Source organism: Hippoglossus hippoglossus, chromosome 20 (genome assembly GCF_009819705.1).
Source record: "Hippoglossus hippoglossus isolate fHipHip1 chromosome 20, fHipHip1.pri, whole genome shotgun sequence".
Taxonomy (NCBI): Eukaryota; Metazoa; Chordata; class Actinopteri; order Pleuronectiformes; family Pleuronectidae; genus Hippoglossus; species Hippoglossus hippoglossus.
The window spans coordinates 14,657,826-14,679,060 of record NC_047170.1 but is presented as its reverse complement, the minus strand read 5'-3'; the positions used below and the strand labels follow the sequence as shown (position 1 = coordinate 14,679,060).

The window sequence follows — 21,235 nt, the reverse complement described above, 5'->3', positions numbered from 1 at the left end:
ACAAATTAATCTGAACATAGTGGAGCGTTTAGCAGCTGCAGTAGTGGAGATGGAGAACAAAAAAGGATCAAATAAAAGTGGATATTTAATCAGGTATAACACACCTCTAAAGGAATCCTAATGCTCTGTGTGTCCTGCACATTTATTTTCATATTTCGAGTGTTGTGATGAAAACCAACCACAATGTGATGGATTTAATCTACTTTGAAAGCATCTTTCAGAATTTGTCAAAGGTCCAACAGAAATCACAGCATCAAAGCTGCCGATCTAGCGAGCGGGTTGAGTTTGGCTTCCAGCTGAATATCACACACACCCCTTCTCCTCATCGTGCTCTCTTTCATGTGCAGGTAAATATTTATCGTGTGCGAGCGAGCGCTGGGAGATTACTCTAAGCTACACTTGTTTTGGCCGACTGTCACACGGTTAAAAGCAGGGCAAATGAAATCTGGGCGAGGGCATGACCACGTTGCCAATGTGCTGCCAGGCCGACTCCAAGATTATGTCTAAAAGCATTTTATATAATAAAGGGATGCGGGTCCTATATGTATGTATCATGGTCATGCAACACAAGAAAGCATATGGTTCTCCCATTACATTTTCTCATGATAGGATATTAAATCGTCATTCAAATCGTCACTGTGGGCTCAGGAGATTTTCTTGCTATGTGGAAAAATATCTCACTTTCTATTTTGCGCAGTCTGTGTATGACAGTCACATTGTGAGGTGGTTGCATGACAGGCTGCGGAGGCACAGAAACAATTCATTAGCTCTATGCATTATCTCAATGCACTGACTGTCCCACAGAGGAAGGTCAGCAGCGATCAGATAGGAAGCTCAGTATTGATTCCCCCTCGTTGCAAAGATTGCAGAATTGATTTATGAACAATTTGCACAAGTGCTGTTTGTGCCACTCGGGAAGTAAGCGCAAGACTCGAGTCCCGTTTTTACTATTGGTGTCAAAGTGGTGATCGCTACCCACGCCAACCTGTTGCGTCACTCTTAATTGTAATGCGTTTTCAGCCTGTAGCAGAGAGACGGTGCAGCAGCAGCATCACTCATCTGGATGAGTCAGAGGCCGCTTGTATCCCGCACACAGGGATATTTTTATGCTCTGCACAAAGGCAAGAATAACAAGTCAAGAAGGAAGAAACTATTTTAAAAGGTTCGAGGAACAAGTGCTGTCTTGTGGATATTCTGAGGTTAAGGGTCTGGATTTTTTCAGTTAAGGTACAGAGGTACTTTTTGACATTCTTACATTTTTAACAATCATTTTCAAGCAACAATATGCAACTTTAAGATGAGACAAGATAAGATAAACACTCCCACAAAAGAAAACATGAAAGGATTAAATGGAATAAAATAGGTAATTCAATTAAATAATAGCCCAACAGGATTTATCACGACACGTACGTAGCTGCAGAGGGCGCTGTTTTTCAGTTAAAGTTACATAGTGTTGCTTTAATCTCCCTCCTGTTCCTCTTTGCAGACCAAACCAGTTGCATTTGCTGTTCGCACAAATGTCAACTACAGCCCGAGTCACGATGACGACGTCCCTGTGGCAGGCATGGCCATCTCCTTCGATGCTAAAGACTTCCTCCACGTCAAAGAGGTGAGCCGCTACTCTCCTTTGTCAGGGAACATACGGAGGAAGCTGAAGGTGACACGTAACTGTCTGTGATTACTCTGTGTAGAAATTCAACAATGACTGGTGGATAGGACGTCTGGTGAAGGAAGGCTGTGAAATCGGTTTCATCCCCAGTCCAGTAAAGCTTGAAAACACTCGTATCCTCCAGGAGCAGAGAGCCAAACAGGGCAAGTTCCACTCCAGGTAAGAAGCCAAATCTGCACCCAAGTCAGTTTCTTCGGCTGCGAGATCATCATAAGTAAATTAACACACGAGAAATGTTCCTTCTCATTTCAGTAAATTGGGAGCGAACTCATCTTCCAGTTTAGGTGAAGTGGTTCCTAACTCACGGAAATCTACTCCTCCTTCGTCTGGTAAGTAGCTTGATAGGTAAATCTGAAAACCATACTTAATTAATGCCTTGTTGTTTCAAACATTTAACCACTGAATACAAGTTTAAGGTAAGATATAAGTTAAATATTTTGTATTTTCGATTTCCTAAAGTAATTTTTTATCACATGTTTTAATGGTCGTAACTGTTCTTTTAAATGTTTGATTAGATTTCTCCGTGTTGAAGCTACATCCTGTGCTACTGTTGATGTGAAATGTACCCTGTGATCTCCTGTGTTCACCTCTGTGTGATGGTGCTCTTGTCTGTCTGTGTGCGTAGCCATTGACATAGACGCCACAGGCTTAGACCCCGAGGACAATGAGCCCCCCGTCCACCTGCGCTCCCCTAAAGCCAGTCCAAACACTGTCACGTCGCCCCTAGCAAAAGAGAAACGAATGCCCTTCTTTAAGAAGGTAATCTGTACGACGCCAGCCTCTCCTCTTCTCTGTCCGTCCGCTCGGCTTTTGACTAAAATGCCTGTGGCTGCTTGGCCTCACTCAGCGTCCGTCCTGTGTGTCTACTCCACCGTCCTTGTCCCTCGGCGTGCACCAACCGGCCATTAGCATGCATGCCTGTTCTTAACCTCTCTCTTTCTCCTCTTCCATCTCACTGTAGCTAAGCAGAAGCAGAAGTCGGTAAGTCGTGCTCACAGTGGGGTTCTGGGGACGACCTCCAGAGGTCTGATCTGTACGATACCTGTGTGACGTCTGAGCAGCGACTTTGTACTCACCTCTCACCTACTCACTGCAATCCTCTGTGTTGTGTGTGTGTGACTGTGTATGTGTTTGTAAGTGAACCTGTGATGCTGATTCAGTGAGATCTCAGTGTGAACAGCTTTTTAAAAAGGCAGATTAGATCTGAATTTACTTAAATATCCAAAGGAATATTGCAGCACTTATTCTTGCTGAGGGTTAGATGAGGAGATCAATACAAATATCATATCTTCAGTTAGCTTAGCTTGGCATAAACCATGGCAACAAGGTAAACACAGCTAGCTTGGCTCTGTGTAAAGGTCACAAAGTGCTTTTACCTACTAAAGCTCACAATTAACATATTGAATCGCATTTATTTATCCGTATAAAAAATGATAAAAGAGAAAAGTCAGCATCATGACTTTCAAAGGAATACTTTCAATTAGCCAAATATTTGCACAATGGGAAATGTATGCCAAATCACTTTTAAAGCAATAACAAAATTGAGTTCAATGCATCAAGTTTGATTTTGAGAGTTTAGTTTTGAAAAACACATCATAGTTCTGCCACTAAACCTTGCTGCACATTAACGTTGGATAGTGCCTATGCATTGTTTCCCTTGATTACATGAAATCCAAGGTTGATCTAAAGCTACCGAAAGCAAAAGTAAACGTCCATTAATACCCTCATGTTAGTCAGCAGGAGAGTTCCCACAATGTCTCAGGGGAGGCTCAGTGACGACAGCAAACGTTAGACAGAAAGAAAATGTTTAGAGGAGGAAGAAGAGGGGGTGACAGACGCTTGGTTACACGTCGTCCACTAAAACACTCGTCATAAAGATAACACAAACCGAGAGCAGCAGCTTGAGGACAAATAAGGATCGAGACAATGGCTGCGGTGAACGAAGCGGCCCCTTGTACGTGGTTCCAGGAGGAAGAAGTCGAGTCTCTCTGTTTCCCAGCTGTCTGCTCTCCAACAGAGCTTCAACTTAAATCATGCACTGGCTCTGCTTCAGTAAAAAAAAAAAAACGGGAGGAGTACTTTTATGTAGCTCCAGTGTGCTGGCATGTCCACACACCACATCCAACACGCCGCTCTGCCAGGGATGCACAGCAGGTTCACTGCCTTGATGTCAGATGTCCATAGAAACGGAATTCCTCAAAGAACGTCCCAGGAGTCGGCAATTATATATTATATTTATATATTTATATTTTCAAACATATATATGACACAAAAAGAGAAAACCAGGGGTATTCATCCCCAAATGAGTCAATCCTTATTCAATAGCCGAGAGGATTGGCACCACTAAAATGTCTGTGTGGTAAATATGACGCTGGAAAGTGCTGACGATTAGCCTAGCTTAGCATAACTCAGACTAAACAATAAAACTCCCCAAAATACAGAAAACAATATTAACTCCTCCGCATTGAGTTGCCAATTTCCAACTTTAAGAAAGAGTTTGACATTTTGGGGAAATGCCGTATAACCACACACCATATTTCGCCAGCAGATAGTTTGCGTAGCTTAGCATAAAGACTGTAAAAAGGGATTTACCAGCAGCTGGATTGGTTATGTTATCTTAGCTTAGCATAATGATTGTAAAAAGGGGAAATGGCTCGTTTGACCTTATTACAAATGCAACTCTTTGCTGTGCTCAGCAGTGAAGTTAGTTTTTTCAGCTTTAGCCAGAGCCACGCTAAGTGTTTCCTCCTGTTTCCAAACATTATGCTAAGCTAATCAATCAATCAACCAATGTGCTGGCTGTACCTTCATATTAAACTAAGCATAATTCTAAGTCAAACTTTAAACCTTCACTCGCGTCATTTCTCATTAGCAGTGAATCCCAATTTTTCCTTTTCCTTCGAACTACTTTTTTTAAACACTTCAAACGTTTTGCCAAAAACAGCACAATGATCAATTTGCTTTAAACTGATGCTGTTACACAAACTGAGCTCAGCTGTTGTGAGAAGGTTTTCCTACCAGACTCCTAATCTTCCCCTCTCTGACTAACATTTCCTGTTAAATGTTCCTTCTTTTACCCAGTGACACGAGAACCATGAAATGACAGAAATGACCCGCTGCCATTTGCTTGAACCTGTTTTAAAATTTGTAAAAACCTGGTGACCCTTGAATTTGGGAAGCAAAAAGACCAAATCTATTACAAAAATCAAAGCTTGGGTTTTCGTCCCCGGGTTCGGCTGAGACGTCTCATCTCATGGTTCACAGTGTTCCAGTGCTTTCAAATTGTCTTGTTCATTGTTGTTCTGACCCCCCCGTGTGATTTGTGATGGCGAGTGTTTACTTTGTCTCCATAAATAAGTGCAACTGTTTTTCTTCCTCTCCTGCTCTCTGAAGACGGAACACATTCCTCCGTACGACGTTGTGCCTTCCATGCGACCCGTGGTTCTGGTTGGACCGTCACTGAAGGGCTACGAGGTTCGTCGGCGGGGACATTTCAAACCGCAGCGCTGCCTTTGTTGTTCATCTATAACAATATTATATTATATATTGACAACTGTGCCTGCCTTTAACGAGTTTATCTCTTATTGCACATCCACAGGTGACAGACATGATGCAAAAAGCTCTGTTTGACTTTTTGAAACACAGATTCGAGGGAAGGTAAGTCAACTGTGACCTTTTTAAAACACAAGCTCTCATCCCGCTTCCTTCCTCATTCCTCGTCTCCCTCCGACTCTATAGGCTGGTATTTATCTGTCCCCTGAGGTTCGCCAAGGGAGTGTGTAACAAGTTTGTTTGGCCTGGAGATGTGTGCTACTGCTTTAAATAGTACCTCTCCATGTCCTTAATAGGCCATAATGGGCCCTAGAGCAGAGAAGGATTCTCCTCACTCAATGTTGAGTCCATCCACAGCAGAAAAGCCTTTAAGTTAAACAACACTAAGATCCACTCAGACCATTGGCAGCTGCAGATAATACTGTTTACTCTCTGTTCTTAAAACATAGTTAAACTCACACAGGCAACATGATGGTATTAAGCTCTGATTCAATATTTTTGTTTAGGCCTCTAGTAAAAGTTATTTTTATTGGAAAAATATGTTCGTGCATGGGTCTCACCCGAAAGGCTCATTTATGCTGCGTTTACATAGGAAAAGAGACACGTCTGTTTAAAATTATGTCACCGTCGCTGTCCACATACTTCCATGTGTTTCTATGTTGGCACGGTTGTTGAGGAAATCATCCACTAGAGGGCAGCGCGAGTTTGGCGATGACGGAGGAGGTTGTGAAAATGTAGCGGCTGTTTGTCGGTGTGCCGGAGTGAAGTTGCCTCATACTTACTGGGAGTTTCTGACCAGTTTTAAGAGTCTCTCCTCAAAAAGTTTGGCCATTTTTGAAATTTCTTCCTCGTGTCTTACAATAATCTCGCTTGAATTATTGGCTACACTGCCCCCCAAAGATTTCTGGTGGTACTGCTCTATTCAGTCAATATCCATAAGCTTTTAGAAGACGTGCACAAATGATTGCAGAGTACGGACAGAAGTCTCCGTCCGTGTCTGTATGTGAATCCAACATTCAGCATAACTGAGCTTTTTGATGTTTTAGTACAAAGAACAGGGATCCACATATGTTAACACAATTTTTCACAAATTTACACCTGTACTTTTGTGTTTGCTTCTCCTTTATTTTTGATCTTTGTTCTCAAGTCTGTATCATCTATATTAACTTGCTGTGTTTCTTGTCTCTTGTCTTAGAATATCGATCACTCGCGTCACGGCCGACATCTCTCTTGCCAAGCGCTCGGTCCTGAACAATCCCAGCAAGCACGCCATCATCGAGCGCTCCAACACGCGCTCGAACTTGGGTACGTTTTGGGCTCAGAAATCACCAATATGCGTGTGAACATCTGGTGTTTTGATTCATAATGTTTTCAGGGAGCTTTAGGAAAAAAGGGAAAGGAAGGAAGCGATTAAAGAAACTCTTGACAATGGTTATGATAACTCCCGATGGCCTGGAACGGCCCTGGCAAGTTTATTTAGTCAGGAATGAAAGATAGAGCATAAAAGCACGATAACAAGTTCAAGAACCGCTTTGATTTGTCTGGGGTTGATTGGGGTTTAGATGTGATTAGTAAGAAACAGATTCCTGAGTCCAACAGAGGTGACTGGGCTAATGATCGCTTTGTATCACCATAAGAATCCGTCAGCGGCTGCAGCAGAGGGAGAAGTCCCAGGAAAAGCTCAGGCTGGAGGCGAAAAAGTGTATTAGATATCTATTTTTAATGATTACACAACGCCACCACACTTTTACTTCCCGATTTGACCTCAGTCTTTTTTTAAATGTCGTGCTGCCACCGAAAACAAAGTATTTTAATGGTGCATTAGGGCTGAGAGCAAGAAGCTTTTTGTGCTACTGCTACGTCATTGTTCCTTCACACTTGATCTCAAAATATATCTGTCTGAAGAGGCCATTTTGTTCTATAAGGGGCATAAAATCTTCAATTCCCTTCCCCCCTGAACACTTGCACATTTGCCTTCTTAAAGATATGATCAACAATTTCAGGAAAATTTCCAGTAGCAGCAAAATGAGATTGTGTGACTCACTTGTCATCCAGATGAGCTTTTAGGTTGGCGTGTTAGTACTGTGCAGTACTGTGAAAGCCATGTGGCCCGCTCAGAATAAAATGAAGTATAAACTCTTCATTAATCCTCTGCTCTCGTTTCGTCTGTAGCCGAAGTCCAGAGTGAGATTGAGCGGATTTTCGAACTGGCCCGCACGTTACAGCTGGTGGTTCTGGACGCCGACACCATCAACCACCCGTCACAGCTGGGGAAGACTTCCCTCGCCCCCATCATCGTGTACGTCAAAATCACCTCCCCCAAGGTTAGTAAATGACGAAGAGGATAAACGCGATCCATGTGTGATGATGAGTGAACAAACAGAACTAAAGAGAATGTCGCGGATGTGAGAGAAAAACGAGGACGAGTGAAGACAACTGACGTGATGCTCCCTCTGCTCTCATTCGTGTGTTAGTCAGCTGCGAGTGAGTCTGGCTCCTTGACGTCGTTGCTCTTATTGTTTTTGTGTAACCGAGCTGCTGTGATTTTAAACGCAGCTTGTCAGACGTGACCGCTCGTTTGAATGCAAGCGAACGCACGAGGGAACTGATTCATCACTGTGACCTTCAGCCTGTGTGAAACGGGCTCATGATGCAGTGATTGATTTAGAGAAACACATTTTGGTAACGGAGAAAAAGAGACGTGAGATACGAGCTTTAAATCATAGTGGCACCTGTCTTCTCAATTTCACCCTCCTGCCATATTAAATACAGCTTATGGGATAATAAAAGTATTTTTACAAGTTTTATATATATATGTTCAAGCAGCTGAGGAAGTAGTCAGATAATTTTTTTTTAAATAACAATGTAAAAATACTGCATTTATACACGTTTGTCAGTAAAATTATATCAGATGTATTTACTTAAAGCAAAAGTACTTGCCCATTGACAGATTTATGATTAAAGATTACATTTTTATATTATTTAAATGAAATACTGGGGTTTGAACGATGTCTTGTATTTTCGAATTTCTCTTTTAGTTTTTCTCCTGAATTTAAATATGTTGGATATAATATCTGAAAATGAACCAATGGCCCTTTGTCCTTATTTGGCTTCAGGTGCTGCAGCGGCTCATCAAGTCTCGAGGCAAGTCTCAGGCCAAACACCTCAATGTCCAGATGGTGGCTGCTGACAAACTGGCTCAGTGCACTCCTGTAAGTCTCTGCTGGGATGATTTAAAATGCCCTGGACTTCTGTTCTTTAGAAATTACTTTGGCTCTGGGTTTTAGTTTTGTGCGCATCTAAAGCCTGATTTCTGGTTTTAAAAGCTTTGTGATTCCTGCCTGTTGTATTTGTGTTCTTCTGTAATCGGCTTAGGTTTTATTTTGGAAAATAGATGACAAATGTACTTGTGCCCGTCTGAGCACCCACGGTATTAAAATGAGTGTTGCACTAGTGCCATCACTTGCTTGCACATTCCTGAAGGTCGGCGGAATAATCCCAGTCTTACCATATTTCACGTGCCGAAGTGTCCTTGGGCAAGATATTGAACCCCGAATTCCCTTTGACTGTTTTGCAGTGTGTGAATGATGTATGATGGAGAAAGTGCTGCTCATAGATGCTCTGTGTGAAAAGGCAAAAATGTATTGTGAAGTACTTCTATACAAATACAGAGCATTTACCATTTTTCTGCTTTTAAACTAACAAAAGTAATTAGGTCACAACCCAAAACCTTTTATTGTGACATTAGACTCCTCAGTATCCGAGTCTGTTATTCTGTTATCCCACCACAGCATCATCTTGTTATTGACCTCATCATGTCTCTTCCATTAATTTTTTTTACTTTGACTGCACCCTTTCCCTTCCCAGGAGATGTTTGACATCATTCTTGATGAGAACCAGCTGGAGGATGCATGTGAGCATATGGCCGATTACCTGGAGGCCTACTGGAAAAGCACTCACCCCACCAGCTGCAACCCTCCCAACCCACTGCTAACGAAGCTGCCCACAGCCGCCCTGCCCTCCAGCCCGGCCCCGGTCCCCGGCGTGCAGGTACAAGTGCTGAGCAGACTCGGGGCCAAAGGAGGCCACAGAGGACGGGGGGGGGGGATACCTGTAGACAGGAAGTGACAGGAGGCAGGAAATGAGATGAAGGGTCTGTCCCAACGCCCACACTTCAGGGGTCCATGTGATGTATTCTCTGAACATGTGGGGGTGTGTCTGCGCTCACTGGGACACGTGATTAATGAGGACGTCCTACGGTTTGTACAGATACACGACTCACTCCGGCTTTGTGGGTCTCATTTAATTTTCACACAGTAAACAACAATTAGGATCAAACCTGCAGTTCTATAGGTGCAGTCAGACGACAGTAGAAAAACACACATTCAGAAGCCGTGGCGTAATTACCTCCAACCCCGTTTGTTTATCTGCTCATTATTTAGCGAGATTATGCATAAACGACCACTTTTCCTCCGAAATTTGATGGAAGTGTAACTATGGCAAAAGAAGAACCCATTAAATTAGAGTAGATCCAGATAAACGAGCAGATAAAGGACATTTATTTAACATTGCGGGATCTGGGCGTTAACCTTGGCAGAGGTATGTGCTCTCCAAGCGCCCTTCTAGTTAAATTATACAACATTTAAAAAGAGTCACATAAAAACACCAGGGGGGAGGTAATGAGTACATTAACTCCCATCAGTGTAACATTGTGTACTTTGTGTAGTATTTTGAAATAATTACTTTTACTCCTACTTTAGTATTTTTTAACTCTAGTATGTTTAAAAGTGAAAAAGTAACATGATGAAGTTATGATTAACCATTTGAGAACACAACAAATCAACAGTAACTAGAACTGTAAAGCAGAATTAGGAGTGTGGGTATTAGGACAGACCTTTAGATACAGTAGATGGACAGGAAGTGAGATGGTAACATGTTTATCTGGAACCTGCAACTAATATGTATTTCTCACTATTATGTTTGACCTTTTTTGAAAATGTGTCATTTTGTGGTGTGATTTAAAATCAATACCTAACAACATGGTGTGTGCAAACACTGTCAAATCCCTTCCCTCTACCCTCTCTCTACCCTCTGCCTTCTCACTGGGAAATGTAAGACTGAAAATGAGGAAAACCCTGAGTTTGATGAGGAGCAGGAGTGAGCTTGACGTGTGATTGCTAGTGTGGTGAGATCTTTCATTTGGAATTTGCTTCCCCCGGGACCACGGTCAACCTCCGATCGATGGCTGACTGGCGTGTGTTGACATTGACATTTCATGCTTTACGGTTTTGTGCGAGTGCGAGTGCATATGTACAAAAAGGTAATAAACATAGGCACCAGAATGTGGATGTTAGTTTGCATGAGTTTTGTGTGTGTGTGTGTGTGTGCGTGTGTGCAGTTGCAGTGTGTTTCCTCTGTTGTGTCACTTCACTGACTGGTGATTTTTACTCATCTCAGGGAAGCGGTGCAGAGCAGAAGGGAGATAAAGCTTTAGTGGAGAGAAAGGGCTCCAGAGAGGATCACCATCATCACCACCACCACCACCACCACCAGAGCCAGGACCAGGCGGATGCTGATGCAGAGGTTGAGGGGGAGGACAACGAGGAGGAGAGGCCCCTGAGGTCGGAGTCCACCAGGAGAGCGCAGCACATCCACCACCGTTCGTCTTCCACCAGGACTGAGCAACACAACCACCATCACCACCAACAAAGCAGCCGAGCCAGGGGCCTCTCCCGGCAGGAGACTCTGGACTCTGAGACCCCCGAGAGCCGAGAAAGCAGGGAGAGCCGAGAGAGCAAGGACTCTGCTTACATTGAGCCACGCACTCAGATGCTCCACCAGGAAGAGGAGGAAGAGGACGAGGAGGACGAGGAGGATGAGGAGGACGAGGATCTAGGGGAGGGGCACCCCCAGCAGCAACAGCGCTACGAGCCGCTGCCCCACCGGGACCACAACCACCATCATCACCACCACCACCATCACCGCGGCGCGGCCGACGAGCCTGCTCACGGCACGGGAAACCACCGCTCCAAAGAGCGCGAACAGGACCATAATGAACGTAACAAGCAGCGCTCTCACCACCACCACCGGCCGGCACGTGACCACCACCATCACTACTACGACCGGGACAGAGACAGGGACCGGGAGGGGGAGGTGGCCCCCAAAAAGAGGGGTGATGCAGGGGAGTGGGTGAGAGACTCCTACATCCACCAGTGACCGACCAAATCCCTCCTGAAGCTCATTCCCACTCTTCCTCTTACAGACCGTTCTGTTCTCCATTGTGCTGCTATACCCTGAGACCACAGCATCCTATTTATGTACACCTCCTTTGTAAATGCTGTTGCATCTTTTCCAACGGCAGGATTTTGATTACATAGATACAAATATAAATATATGTATGTGTGTATCTATGCATAGACGTTGTTTATGTGTGGATATGCATGAATATTCTTAAAATATGCATATTTTAAACCTGTGTTTGACAAAGCATGACACAAAAGCAGAATTTGGTTTCTGTACTGAGCTGTGCTTTCTGTGATTAGCATTTTTTTTTTTTTATTGTTTTTATTTTCATTTTGTTTTTTGCTTGCTACCACTTGAATATGTTCCTTCAGACTACTGCTAGGGTTGACTGCAAGAGTTGACTAACCAAGATGGTTTGATGCTGTTTTTACAGAGGTCCTTTCTTTAAAGGAATAGTTTGACCATTTGGGAAATAAAATAATTAATTAAAATAATTCAACTAATGCAGCCTGGTATAATCCTGCAATAGTGTTCATGAAGGTTATAATGTTCCGATTTGTGTGTTAGAGAAGTGTCGATTGAATATTTTGGAGGCTGCAGTTTGTGGTGCTGTTGGTTTGTATTGTGTTACACTGACGGGTTTTTCTATTATTTTGTCCGCTCGTGTGTGTAATTAAGAGCAGGATGAATAACAGAAACACGTCTCTGTATATGCAGTTGAATCAGCACCTCTCTAAAAAAGACCTGAACATTATAAACTTCACGAGGGTCAATCAAATCAAACTGCATGTGTTAACATTAGAAAGTGTACTATTTGGTAAAAGAGCTAACTGGCTGGTAGCTGTAGCTTAAAGAGACAGATACTGGCGTCTAATCTCCAGCAGCAAATCTTGTAAATCTATTTCCCAAAGTGTCGTACTACTCCTTTAATTTGAACGTTCATCAGTTATTTGCCTAGTTCCCTTTTTGAAATTCTGCGTCCCTGGTTTTCAACATTTGGCTCCGACATATTTAAGCCTCCGTGGAGGAGGTGCACCTTAGTCATGCCTTACGAAACAAAGCGAGTTCGACAGTAAATTCCTCTCTTACATGCAGTACTGTTCTTTGTATGGGTCCAGAAACATTTTATAACATTGATACACCCGTTGTTCTGCACTTTTACTGGTTAACTTTGGTTTAATGGGAAAGCAATTTGATACGACATGCAGCTCACAGTAGGTCTGCTGCGACCAACACTCCATGAAGGTTCATCTTTTATTGAGTCTGGCCCCTTTTCTAACGAATGTTGTTCAACTCCCACTTGAAGTCATCACATCATCGTAGTACACAGATGTTCAGCTATGGATATTTCTTCAGTATGTTCCTCACAAAAAAAAAAAGATTTGTTTGTAAAACAAAATTCAAACAATTTCAAATGTAACGAGAGTAAGAAGTTTTCAGTATTCTTGTTATGTTCTCACGCCGCTGAGTGAAGCCGTTTCCAGAGATAAACTCAGAAAAAATGTCCGTACCCAATTTTCTGGACATTGTCCGGAGTTTGCCTTTGACATATTAGGAACGCAGCAGGAGATTGTCCGGGTCAGACGCGTTAAAGAAAACAGGAAAATGTCCAGAACATTCAGACAGGACATAAACAGAAATTCAGCGTCTTCCACGTGTATGACTCTTATTTTTCATCCTTGAGACATTTGTATTCTTACAGTTGTGCATCATCAACACGCCCACTTGTTTGCTGTGAATTATCGGGACATTTTCCTGCTGTATTCAAACATGGGCTCACTCCGATATTGTCTGAACACACCCTGAAGGAAGTGATATTTGCGTTCTCACGTGCAGCCCCTCCAGAAAATTGTCCAGACTTCTGTGCACGTCTGAAAGATGTTAAATACAAATTGTCTTATTTCATGCAAATTGATGGTGATTGATGCTTTGAGCTTCCAACAGCCAAACTTTAGGCTCAATACTCTGTGTTGTCAAACTACTTTTTTCAGATATCATGTGTTGAAAATCTGTATCCAGCTAAATATGAGTCCAGGCCCCTCTGTTTACAAACCCACCATCTGCTCATCTTCTTTGGTTTTGCCTGACAATTGTAATTCTAAAAAACTCCATTTCTATGCTACATTGATAGCACTACTGGTTTTTTAACGGTGTACATGTGTGTGTACATAATGCATAAATATAAAAGAATAAAGTTGGCAACAAGAGGACTTGCCGCTCGGGGGGGAAGAAGCCTTTTGACGTGTGCTTTGTCAGAAGACCCAGACAGAGGAGGGGAAAGCTGTGTCTATAAATAGTCGTCTGAAAGTCTACTGAAAAAACTGAGGTAGACTCACCGGCCCGCCTCCGGAGTCGTCATGACAACATCGACATGAATGACAATACAGAGGAGATGCGTCTAAAATAGGAAGCTGCTCCTCCTCACACACACACACACACACACAAACACACACGAGCCTCCAAAACAAGCAAAACAAACAAGCACTGCCAGAGATGCAGCTGATTTAATCTTAGAATTCTTAATGTTGTTAAACGGGGAGGGGGGGCTCTTAAGCCGTCAGTGCTGCCGTGAGTAGAGCATTAAAGTCGACCACTACATACAATGGACATGGGATCAACTGCACCGAGTGGCGCAGTCTGCCGGCTCTTCCACACAGATGTGAGGACGCACTGATTCTCAGGGATTGAGCTGAGGTCACAAACGCTGCATGACAGACGACTGGGCCAGATGTGTGAGCTCTGCACTGCAGACTCCAGCCCATAAATATCACTGTTCACACTTAATGGACACAATTAATTTAGCACTGAATAAATTAGCGGTGACACTTTAAGTCCCTCTAACATTCATGTAATTAAATGATTCATAGCACTATGTTAGTTATGTAAATAATTGTGTTAATCGATAAAACCGTCAACAACGTAAACTCCTCCTGTGACATTGGACATTAATGTATAAACTCTTGACTGTATATAAAGATGTGACAGCTCCGCACAAGTGAAGCCAAAGGCTCTTAATCGCCACCTGGTGGCTGGCTGCAGTATAGGCCGTAAATCCCTGCCTCCTCCATGTTAATGTGTGGGATAGTAACAAAAGAAAAAGTAGACATCAGATACATTTTTCTCAAATAGGGTTTCTGTCATAAAAGGTATCACATAGGTTTGTGTTCAATTGTTTATTTTTCCAAAAGTTTGGTTTCAAGTAGTTAGACCTCGCTACTGCGGGAGGAAGAGGAGATGCGTTGTCCAGTCTTTGATGTAAACAGATAACCAATGATAATATAGTAAAACACGGTTTTAATAATATAAAATATAACATCGTAGGAAACAGGAGAAATGTTGCCATTCATAATCACTTAAAATGTCCTTTTAGCAGAAAGTAATGGCGTACACTTACTCAAGTACTGTGCTTAAGTACAAATTTGAGGTGCTTGTACTTGAGCTTTAGATTTTTAAAGTACATTTTGCTGATTATACTTCTCAACTTTTACTTAAGTAGGTTTACAAATGCAGGACTTTTACTAATTTGTACTTTGTACTTGTACTCCACCTGTGATTAGTGTCCAAACTTCATATGGTGCTTATAAATTCTAAAAATGTTACCTTATCAGTGATGGAGAGCATTTGGACCAACATTTCATCAGTATCATCAACTTCATGGGACAAAAAACTTACTTGAATTGTGTTTTTATCGTGACAAAATAAAATTCATATCCAACATTGAGTCAGGGTTACACGTCAGCATCACTTCTTTCTGCGGCAGAAGTTTTAATTAGACGTCCCGCTCGTCTGCTAAAAGACACTAAATTGTTAATACCTCTGATGACCTCCTTCTGCACGCTACTTCCTGATCCGCGCTCTCACATCCACTGGATCCGCTGTCACCATGGCAGCTGTGTCGTCACTGTTGTCATAGCAACGCCAGCACTGCCGCATTTGCCAATACTCATTCAGGCTCCATCCCCACGTGCCTCCCCACCACCCTCCCCCTCTCCCCTGCCCTCGGTGTTTATAAAGCTTATCCCTATATGGCCCGCAGTTTCAGAGAGCAGCTGTTTGGAGGCAGATGCTGTAAACAGCGCAGCGAGCGTCTCTGTCAACACGGGCGCGTCAAAGCACACAGTGTGTCATAATATAAACACCATTGTTCCCGACTGCAGTCCCACACGAGGGCTGCGAGAGACAACATTATGCCCTCCGGTCAGTTTTTCAGGAACTTGGCAATAAAGAAGCCGATGGTGTCCCTGTCAGCTCTGTCTGGGAGGGGAGCTGTCGTCTCCGTCTGGTCCCAGATCAGCTCGGGACTGAACCTCTGGAGGAGGCGCAGCTGTTCAGGTGGCAGGCCGGCTCCCAACATGCCTTCTGCACCAATGTGAGGCTCCTGACAAGGACGAGGAGAAGAGCAAAGAGAGGTTGAAGTTTGCTTCAAATCTCTGGGTGTGTTTGTGAGTCCATGCACGCGGCTACAACACTGTTACCTGTGGCTGAAGCGTGAGGCAGGGAAAGGTAGCGAGGGCCCAGGCGACCTGCTCCTCATTCTCTGCTAGAGTCACTGTGCAGGTGCTGTACACCAGAACCCCGCCTGTCTTTAACAGCTGCACTGCCTGCAAACACACACACACACACACAGCATCTACTGGTTTATCTATTTAGTTCATAACACAAACATTTTATTACAGCTGCTATAATGGAGGTTTTTAAAATAACACAATGAGACAATGTAAAAGGATTCACTTGAACGTAGTTGAATTATCACCTGAATCTGCAGCTCCTTTCAGCTTTATAGTGTTGCAGCTGATCTTTTTCCACTTAATGATTTCACTTCACTCGACATTGTTTTTCTTATTAGCTCTTAAAACCCGCTGTACACTGCTCTCATTTCCCGTAAGCTCCAATTGAAAAGCACAGGGATCTGCTCTTTATCACTTTTACACCATTTCATAATGGAGTAAAAGTAAGGTCGTAGACCATTGTATTACGGAATAGGCTACACCCTGCAAGTACTTTTACTTTTAATACTTCCAGTATGTTCCAAAGCAAGAACCTAGTCACTCTTAATTCAAGTAGAACCGTTACTGTGTTACCATGTTCTAGTACTTTCTCCAGCACTGGATTTACAGAACCAACCAGTTCATCCATCCTAAAACAAAAAGTACTGACACCAGCTATCAAGTGCCCGCTGGGTGTTTTCTGCCTTCCAGCCTCAGGGGGCAGTAGTTGGCAAATTGCAGCTGGTTGATAAACAGGTGGAAGTGCTTTACCATACAACAGACATAGTTTGCAACTAGCTGGTGAACAATAGTGAATATTAAACTTGAATTCATCTGGTTTGTAAAAACATCACCTGATATGGAGACGTTGCTAAAGTTCTTGATGTGTAAATAAAGCAAAGCAACAGGTTCATCATATACAAGGAGATGACATGTGTTCACACCTTGTTTCTGCTGCCCTCAAGTGGCCAAACATTTTACTGCAGAAGCATTATTGCAGATTTACTTGTCAGGTTGTGTTGTGTATGAGCACTGACACGTCTTACAAACAGGAGCCTTGTTCTTCAGCCTGCATGTTGACTGACCTTGAGGAGCCGTCAGTGGATGAAGCTCATTGTGTCACTGGGATAAATGATAAATGATGTCCTCCGCACTGGACTCTAATCTCCCTGATAGTAATCCATCCATCAGTCATGCTGAAACCCAAAACTCCACATGTGCTTTCCTCTTAAACTACATTCATGTGTATTTGTTTTAAAAGGCAGCCGGGAAAATGGGAGCTAATATTTTTGAACACATCCTCAAAAAGTTATGGAGCCACTTTTCTGACTGGTTTCTTTCAGAGGTCAAAGTTGCTCCTCAGTCATTTTTAAAACATAATGTGTAACTTAGGGTTAAAGTTATGTTTCTATTAAAAAACAGCATTTCATATTGAGGTAGACTTTCCTTTTAAAATGTGAATTAAACTGTAGAAAGATTAAATACTGTCAGACGCTGCCACCTACTGACCCAAGTGGGTTATTATCAATATGATGTGACACTCAAACTGTTAACAAACGGAGGTTAAACATGTCAGAAGTGTTGGATCTGCGAGCGGTGAAACCTACAGCGTGAAACAACTTGCGCTGCAGAGGCTGGTACGAACAAATCTCCTTGAGGCTCCAGGTGCACGCCATGTTGGGCCTCTGCCCGAGGCCGCTGCAGGGAGCGTCCAACAGAACCCGGTCAAAACTCTCAGGAGGGAAGGGTGGTCCTGCAACATGAACAGAAACAGAGGTGTTATCAGTCTGCTGGGTCGCTGGGATCAATAAACAGATAAATCTATAAAAGCAGCTCTCTACCTTCGGTGCCGTGCGCCGGGTCACTGCTCACAGCCTGAGTGCTGTTGAAGCAAAAGGCTTTGATGCTGCGCAATTGCAACATTTGGGCATTTTGATGAATTCGGTCAATCTTATTTCGGATCCGGTCCAAGGCCACGACCTCGCCCTGCGTGAGACAGAGATTCTTAGACTTTGATATAATCTTTAGAAGGCATCTTTAAAAACTTCTTTCAAATGCTGTAAGTGTAAAATAAGTGGAGTTTCCCTTTAAGATGAGAACGTGCAACGCTCTAAATCACAATACACGTTAAAAACATTGAAACCTCTGAATATTAACTACGATCCCCAGAGCAGCAAACACATCAGCAGCAGACTGTTCATGAATAAAAGTCGTGCCTGATCCCCCATGAGGGCAGCGATGTGACAGGTCTTCCCTCCAGGTGCGGCGCACATATCCAGGATCCGTTCTCCAGGACGAGGCCCGAGCACGTGTCCCACCACCACAGACGGGAGGTTCTGCAGACACAAAGTCAGTTTACTTTGGGGACTGACATTAGCATTTATCAGCTAAACTACTTGGCATGCTGACAGAAAAAAGGGTAGAACATGCATCTGATTACTGTCATGTAGATTTTAATATAACAAATACCTGTAGGAACGCCAGGTTGGGAAGAACACCATCAAACGAAGGACTCTGATAAAGTGGATCCACCATCCGAACACCAACACCTCTAAAAATACAGAAGACAGACTGTTTGACCGGGGGGGAGACTGGTAGACGTCAGAGGTGCATTTGTCTTGTTTTTAATCAATACAATAAACCTTTAAAATGTTGGAGCAGTGTTCAATAACATTTACTTTCAATCACGTTTTTGAGGAGCCTGATCTCCGCATCTGAGCAGTTTCGTTTCATATCCAAGTAGCGATTCCTTTATTTGTTTTTTATTTGTTCTATTTATTACACTGCCATTCTCATCTTGGCATCGCATGCCGAGTCATACATTTACATCTAAATCCACTAACTTTGGAGGTTTATCTGCGCAGAAGATGCTGGAGCGGCCCAGTTCAGCGACTCCATTTCCCACAAACACCTTCTTCCCCTGGAAACTCGTGGCTCCTCGGGTGCACCTTCCCTCCAAGTCAGAGAAGACAGAAACCACATCTCCAGCCTTCATGTCTGTCGGCACAAAAACATCACGGGCGGCTCTCGTGTTACACAACCGCACTCTGATGAAAAACCGACAAAGTAAAAGGGCTGTGTTGTTCACTGATAAACTGTGGACTCAACACACACATACATATGTTCTCATGACATAGGCCTTTGTCTCTTACACTTGGGGCTGGCGAGGATCCCCGGGGCGAACACATGAGCTCCTCGCAGCACAGCGTTGCCGCACTGAGCGCCGACCATCACCTCTGAGCTGAGCTGCTTCACGGGCCTAAGAATACAAGAGAAGAGAGAAGTCACAAACTGGGTTTTGCCTTATGTGACATCAGCCGTGTGGTTGGACAGACATTCTAATTTAAGTGTGTACTCCACAGAGCAGAGGAGTGTGACGCTGTTCCAGCCTTCCCATCATACCTTGGGCCATCGACAGGAAGCAGCAGAACATCTGGAATTCTCGGGTGAGGGACGATCCGAAGGGAGACGTCCTCTGCTGACGAGCTGCACATCTGCTGCTTCAATAACAACATATGAGTGATGGATTATAAATGATCACGTCTCCACTGATCACAGCCTCCAGTGTTCTTTCATTTAATTTCCGCTGCGAGAAAAGAAGACTCACCTTCGTCAGCTCTTCTCCCAACTTGTGTCTGATCTCCTCCAGGGAGGCGAGATGAGTGCTGGCCCGAACACATGTGTACGAAGGCGGGTGTGTGAGACATGTGAGCAGCCTGTGAAAACGACTCTCGGCCTCCTGGTGACCCACTGCAGCCAACACCTGAACACAACAGAGACAAAATGAAACCGAAGGGAAAGAGCGGAAGAAATGATGCGCAAACAAAATAAGATGATTAACTGACGTGGGATTTTAAACATGGTGGAAAGATTTATCTTACAAAACAAGAACAATATCACTAAAACAGACATCTTAGGTAAAATTACAATACTGATGCATCCAAACACAAGAGAGCAATTACATCTAAGAACCACATGTGAATTCTTACCTCCGCGTTCAAGAAGACGCTCTGTAGATGTTCGACCACTTCAGGCTTCAGAGAAATTCTCGTAAAAACTGACATTTTCTGCAGCTCTCGATAAAACTTTTCAATCTGTTCAAAGAAAAACAGCCAATTTTCAAAGAAATACACAAAATATAAAACCGAGTACACTATGATAACCGGCATTGGTTCATGAATTAATATATATTTGTATACAAAGATATAAAATGGATAATAACTGAGCAATAACATACAAATAACTAGATAACTATTAAAATGAGTGGGATTTTAATGGATGCAGTTTAAAAAGCATAGAAATGAGAAATGAGAAAACAAATATATAAAGAACTAATCTTCATTTTGCCTGATTTCACTATAATTTCTAATCTTAATCCGTCTCTTTATGTTTCTTTTTAACTCTGAATTAAATATAACGACTGTCAGGTTTTAAATCACAGGGTCAATCTGTGGACATTACTTTATCAACGTATAATTTATATTTAATACGTTGACACTTTAATTAACGACCTGTTCTTAGTTAAACTACAGAATTACAACAATTTACAAAGACTTCAGATACTCACGTTTCGCTGCTCATGGCCGGTGCTACTACTTCCGCATACGTCACATGACAACAGTCTGGTCACGTGACACCAGTTGGTTTGTGTGTCGGTAGAAGTTTAATTTATTTACAGGAGGTGAACATTTAGTTTTAGAGCAAATAAAACCAACAAATGATTAGACAAACACAAGATTCCTTTTATTTAGTTATAGATTTAGCATATTTCCATATGAGGTTGATAAACAAATATACTTTTTGGCTTTAGAGCACAAGCTTCTCTTTATACAGTTTCTTCTTTCATCATAGGAGCCTTTTGTTCACGTTAGCCTTCAGATTTTAATAAACACGGTGAAAAATTATGTATAAGTGTTTGTATAAGTTCTTTAGTTCTTGTTTTTTTTAAATGACCCCAGCTTCTTAAAAAATGTAGGATTTAGCTAAAATAATAAGTAAATAAATGCATTTGAGATTATTCATACTATAGACAAGAGTTTTTTTTAAAAATATATTTTAAGAGATTAAAACAGCTCTGAGGTCAGATGCTGCAGGTCGTAACCTGTCCATGTTTTAAGATATTATCTTTATGGAGTGTAATCTTTTATTTATATAGCACGTTTCAAAACTTAGGTTACTAAGTGCTTCACAATGATAAGAGATTAAAAGAGCAATAAATGACATTTAATGACAACATTACGACAACATAACAGCAGTTAAACTCGAGTTTAGAAAAACGCTCAAC

The 21,235-nt window shown here is 42.6% G+C and overlaps 2 protein-coding genes across 10 annotated transcripts in view; one reads left to right on the top strand and one right to left on the bottom strand.

Moving 5' to 3' along the window:
• The window catches only part of cacnb2a (calcium channel, voltage-dependent, beta 2a), a 55,902-nt gene extending 43,934 nt beyond the window's left edge, over positions 1 to 11,968 (top strand). For 5 of the 8 annotated variants that reach the window (XM_034572162.1, XM_034572165.1, XM_034572167.1 and 2 more), the window contains 11 exons: positions 1,487 to 1,609; positions 1,692 to 1,828; positions 1,922 to 1,998; positions 2,295 to 2,428; positions 5,063 to 5,143; positions 5,268 to 5,326; positions 6,417 to 6,526; positions 7,394 to 7,545; positions 8,338 to 8,433; positions 9,089 to 9,271; positions 10,679 to 11,968. In XM_034572162.1, coding sequence (XP_034428053.1) covers positions 1,487 to 1,609; positions 1,692 to 1,828; positions 1,922 to 1,998; positions 2,295 to 2,428; positions 5,063 to 5,143; positions 5,268 to 5,326; positions 6,417 to 6,526; positions 7,394 to 7,545; positions 8,338 to 8,433; positions 9,089 to 9,271; positions 10,679 to 11,437 — 1,911 coding nt within the window. In that variant the 3' untranslated portion in view covers positions 11,438 to 11,968. Of the gene's footprint in view, positions 1 to 1,486; positions 1,610 to 1,691; positions 1,829 to 1,921; positions 1,999 to 2,294; positions 2,429 to 2,630; positions 2,651 to 5,062; positions 5,144 to 5,267; positions 5,327 to 6,416; positions 6,527 to 7,393; positions 7,546 to 8,337; positions 8,434 to 9,088; positions 9,272 to 10,337 lie in introns of all 8 variants that reach the window. The other 3 variants (XM_034572170.1, XM_034572168.1, XM_034572169.1) reach the window with 3 other exon arrangements.
• A 3,164-nt stretch (positions 11,969 to 15,132) lies between these two features.
• nsun6 (NOP2/Sun RNA methyltransferase 6) lies at positions 15,133 to 20,908 on the bottom strand. 2 transcript variants are annotated; one of them, XM_034572171.1, is made up of 12 exons: positions 20,519 to 20,908; positions 19,941 to 20,045; positions 19,559 to 19,714; positions 19,354 to 19,451; positions 19,104 to 19,210; positions 18,795 to 18,948; positions 18,421 to 18,502; positions 18,168 to 18,287; positions 17,793 to 17,937; positions 17,559 to 17,704; positions 15,940 to 16,065; positions 15,133 to 15,842 (listed from the first exon to the last, which is right to left on the bottom strand). In XM_034572171.1, the coding sequence occupies exons 2-12, from the start codon at positions 20,013 to 20,015 to the stop codon at positions 15,663 to 15,665; spliced, it is 1,389 nt and encodes a 462-aa protein (XP_034428062.1). In that variant the 5' UTR covers positions 20,016 to 20,045; positions 20,519 to 20,908; the 3' UTR covers positions 15,133 to 15,662. The 2 variants fall into 2 exon arrangements, with proteins under 2 accessions (XP_034428062.1, XP_034428063.1); XM_034572172.1 differs by having other exon boundaries at positions 19,354 to 19,448.
• Between the last annotated feature and the right edge of the window lie 327 nt (positions 20,909 to 21,235).

Bases quoted from the DNA above. Each gene is read 5' to 3' on its own strand.
- nsun6 (XM_034572171.1), bottom strand. From the start codon at position 20,015: ATGTCAGTTTTTACGAGAATTTCTCTGAAGCCTGAAGTGGTCGAACAT. The intron at 18,288-18,420 runs GTATTTGTTATA...TTGTGTCTGCAG, and splicing joins CCAACCTGGCGTTCCTACAG to AACCTCCCGTCTGTGGTGGT. The intron at 15,843-15,939 runs GTAACAGTGTTG...CGTCCTTGTCAG, and splicing joins GCCTCACGCTTCAGCCACAG to GAGCCTCACATTGGTGCAGA.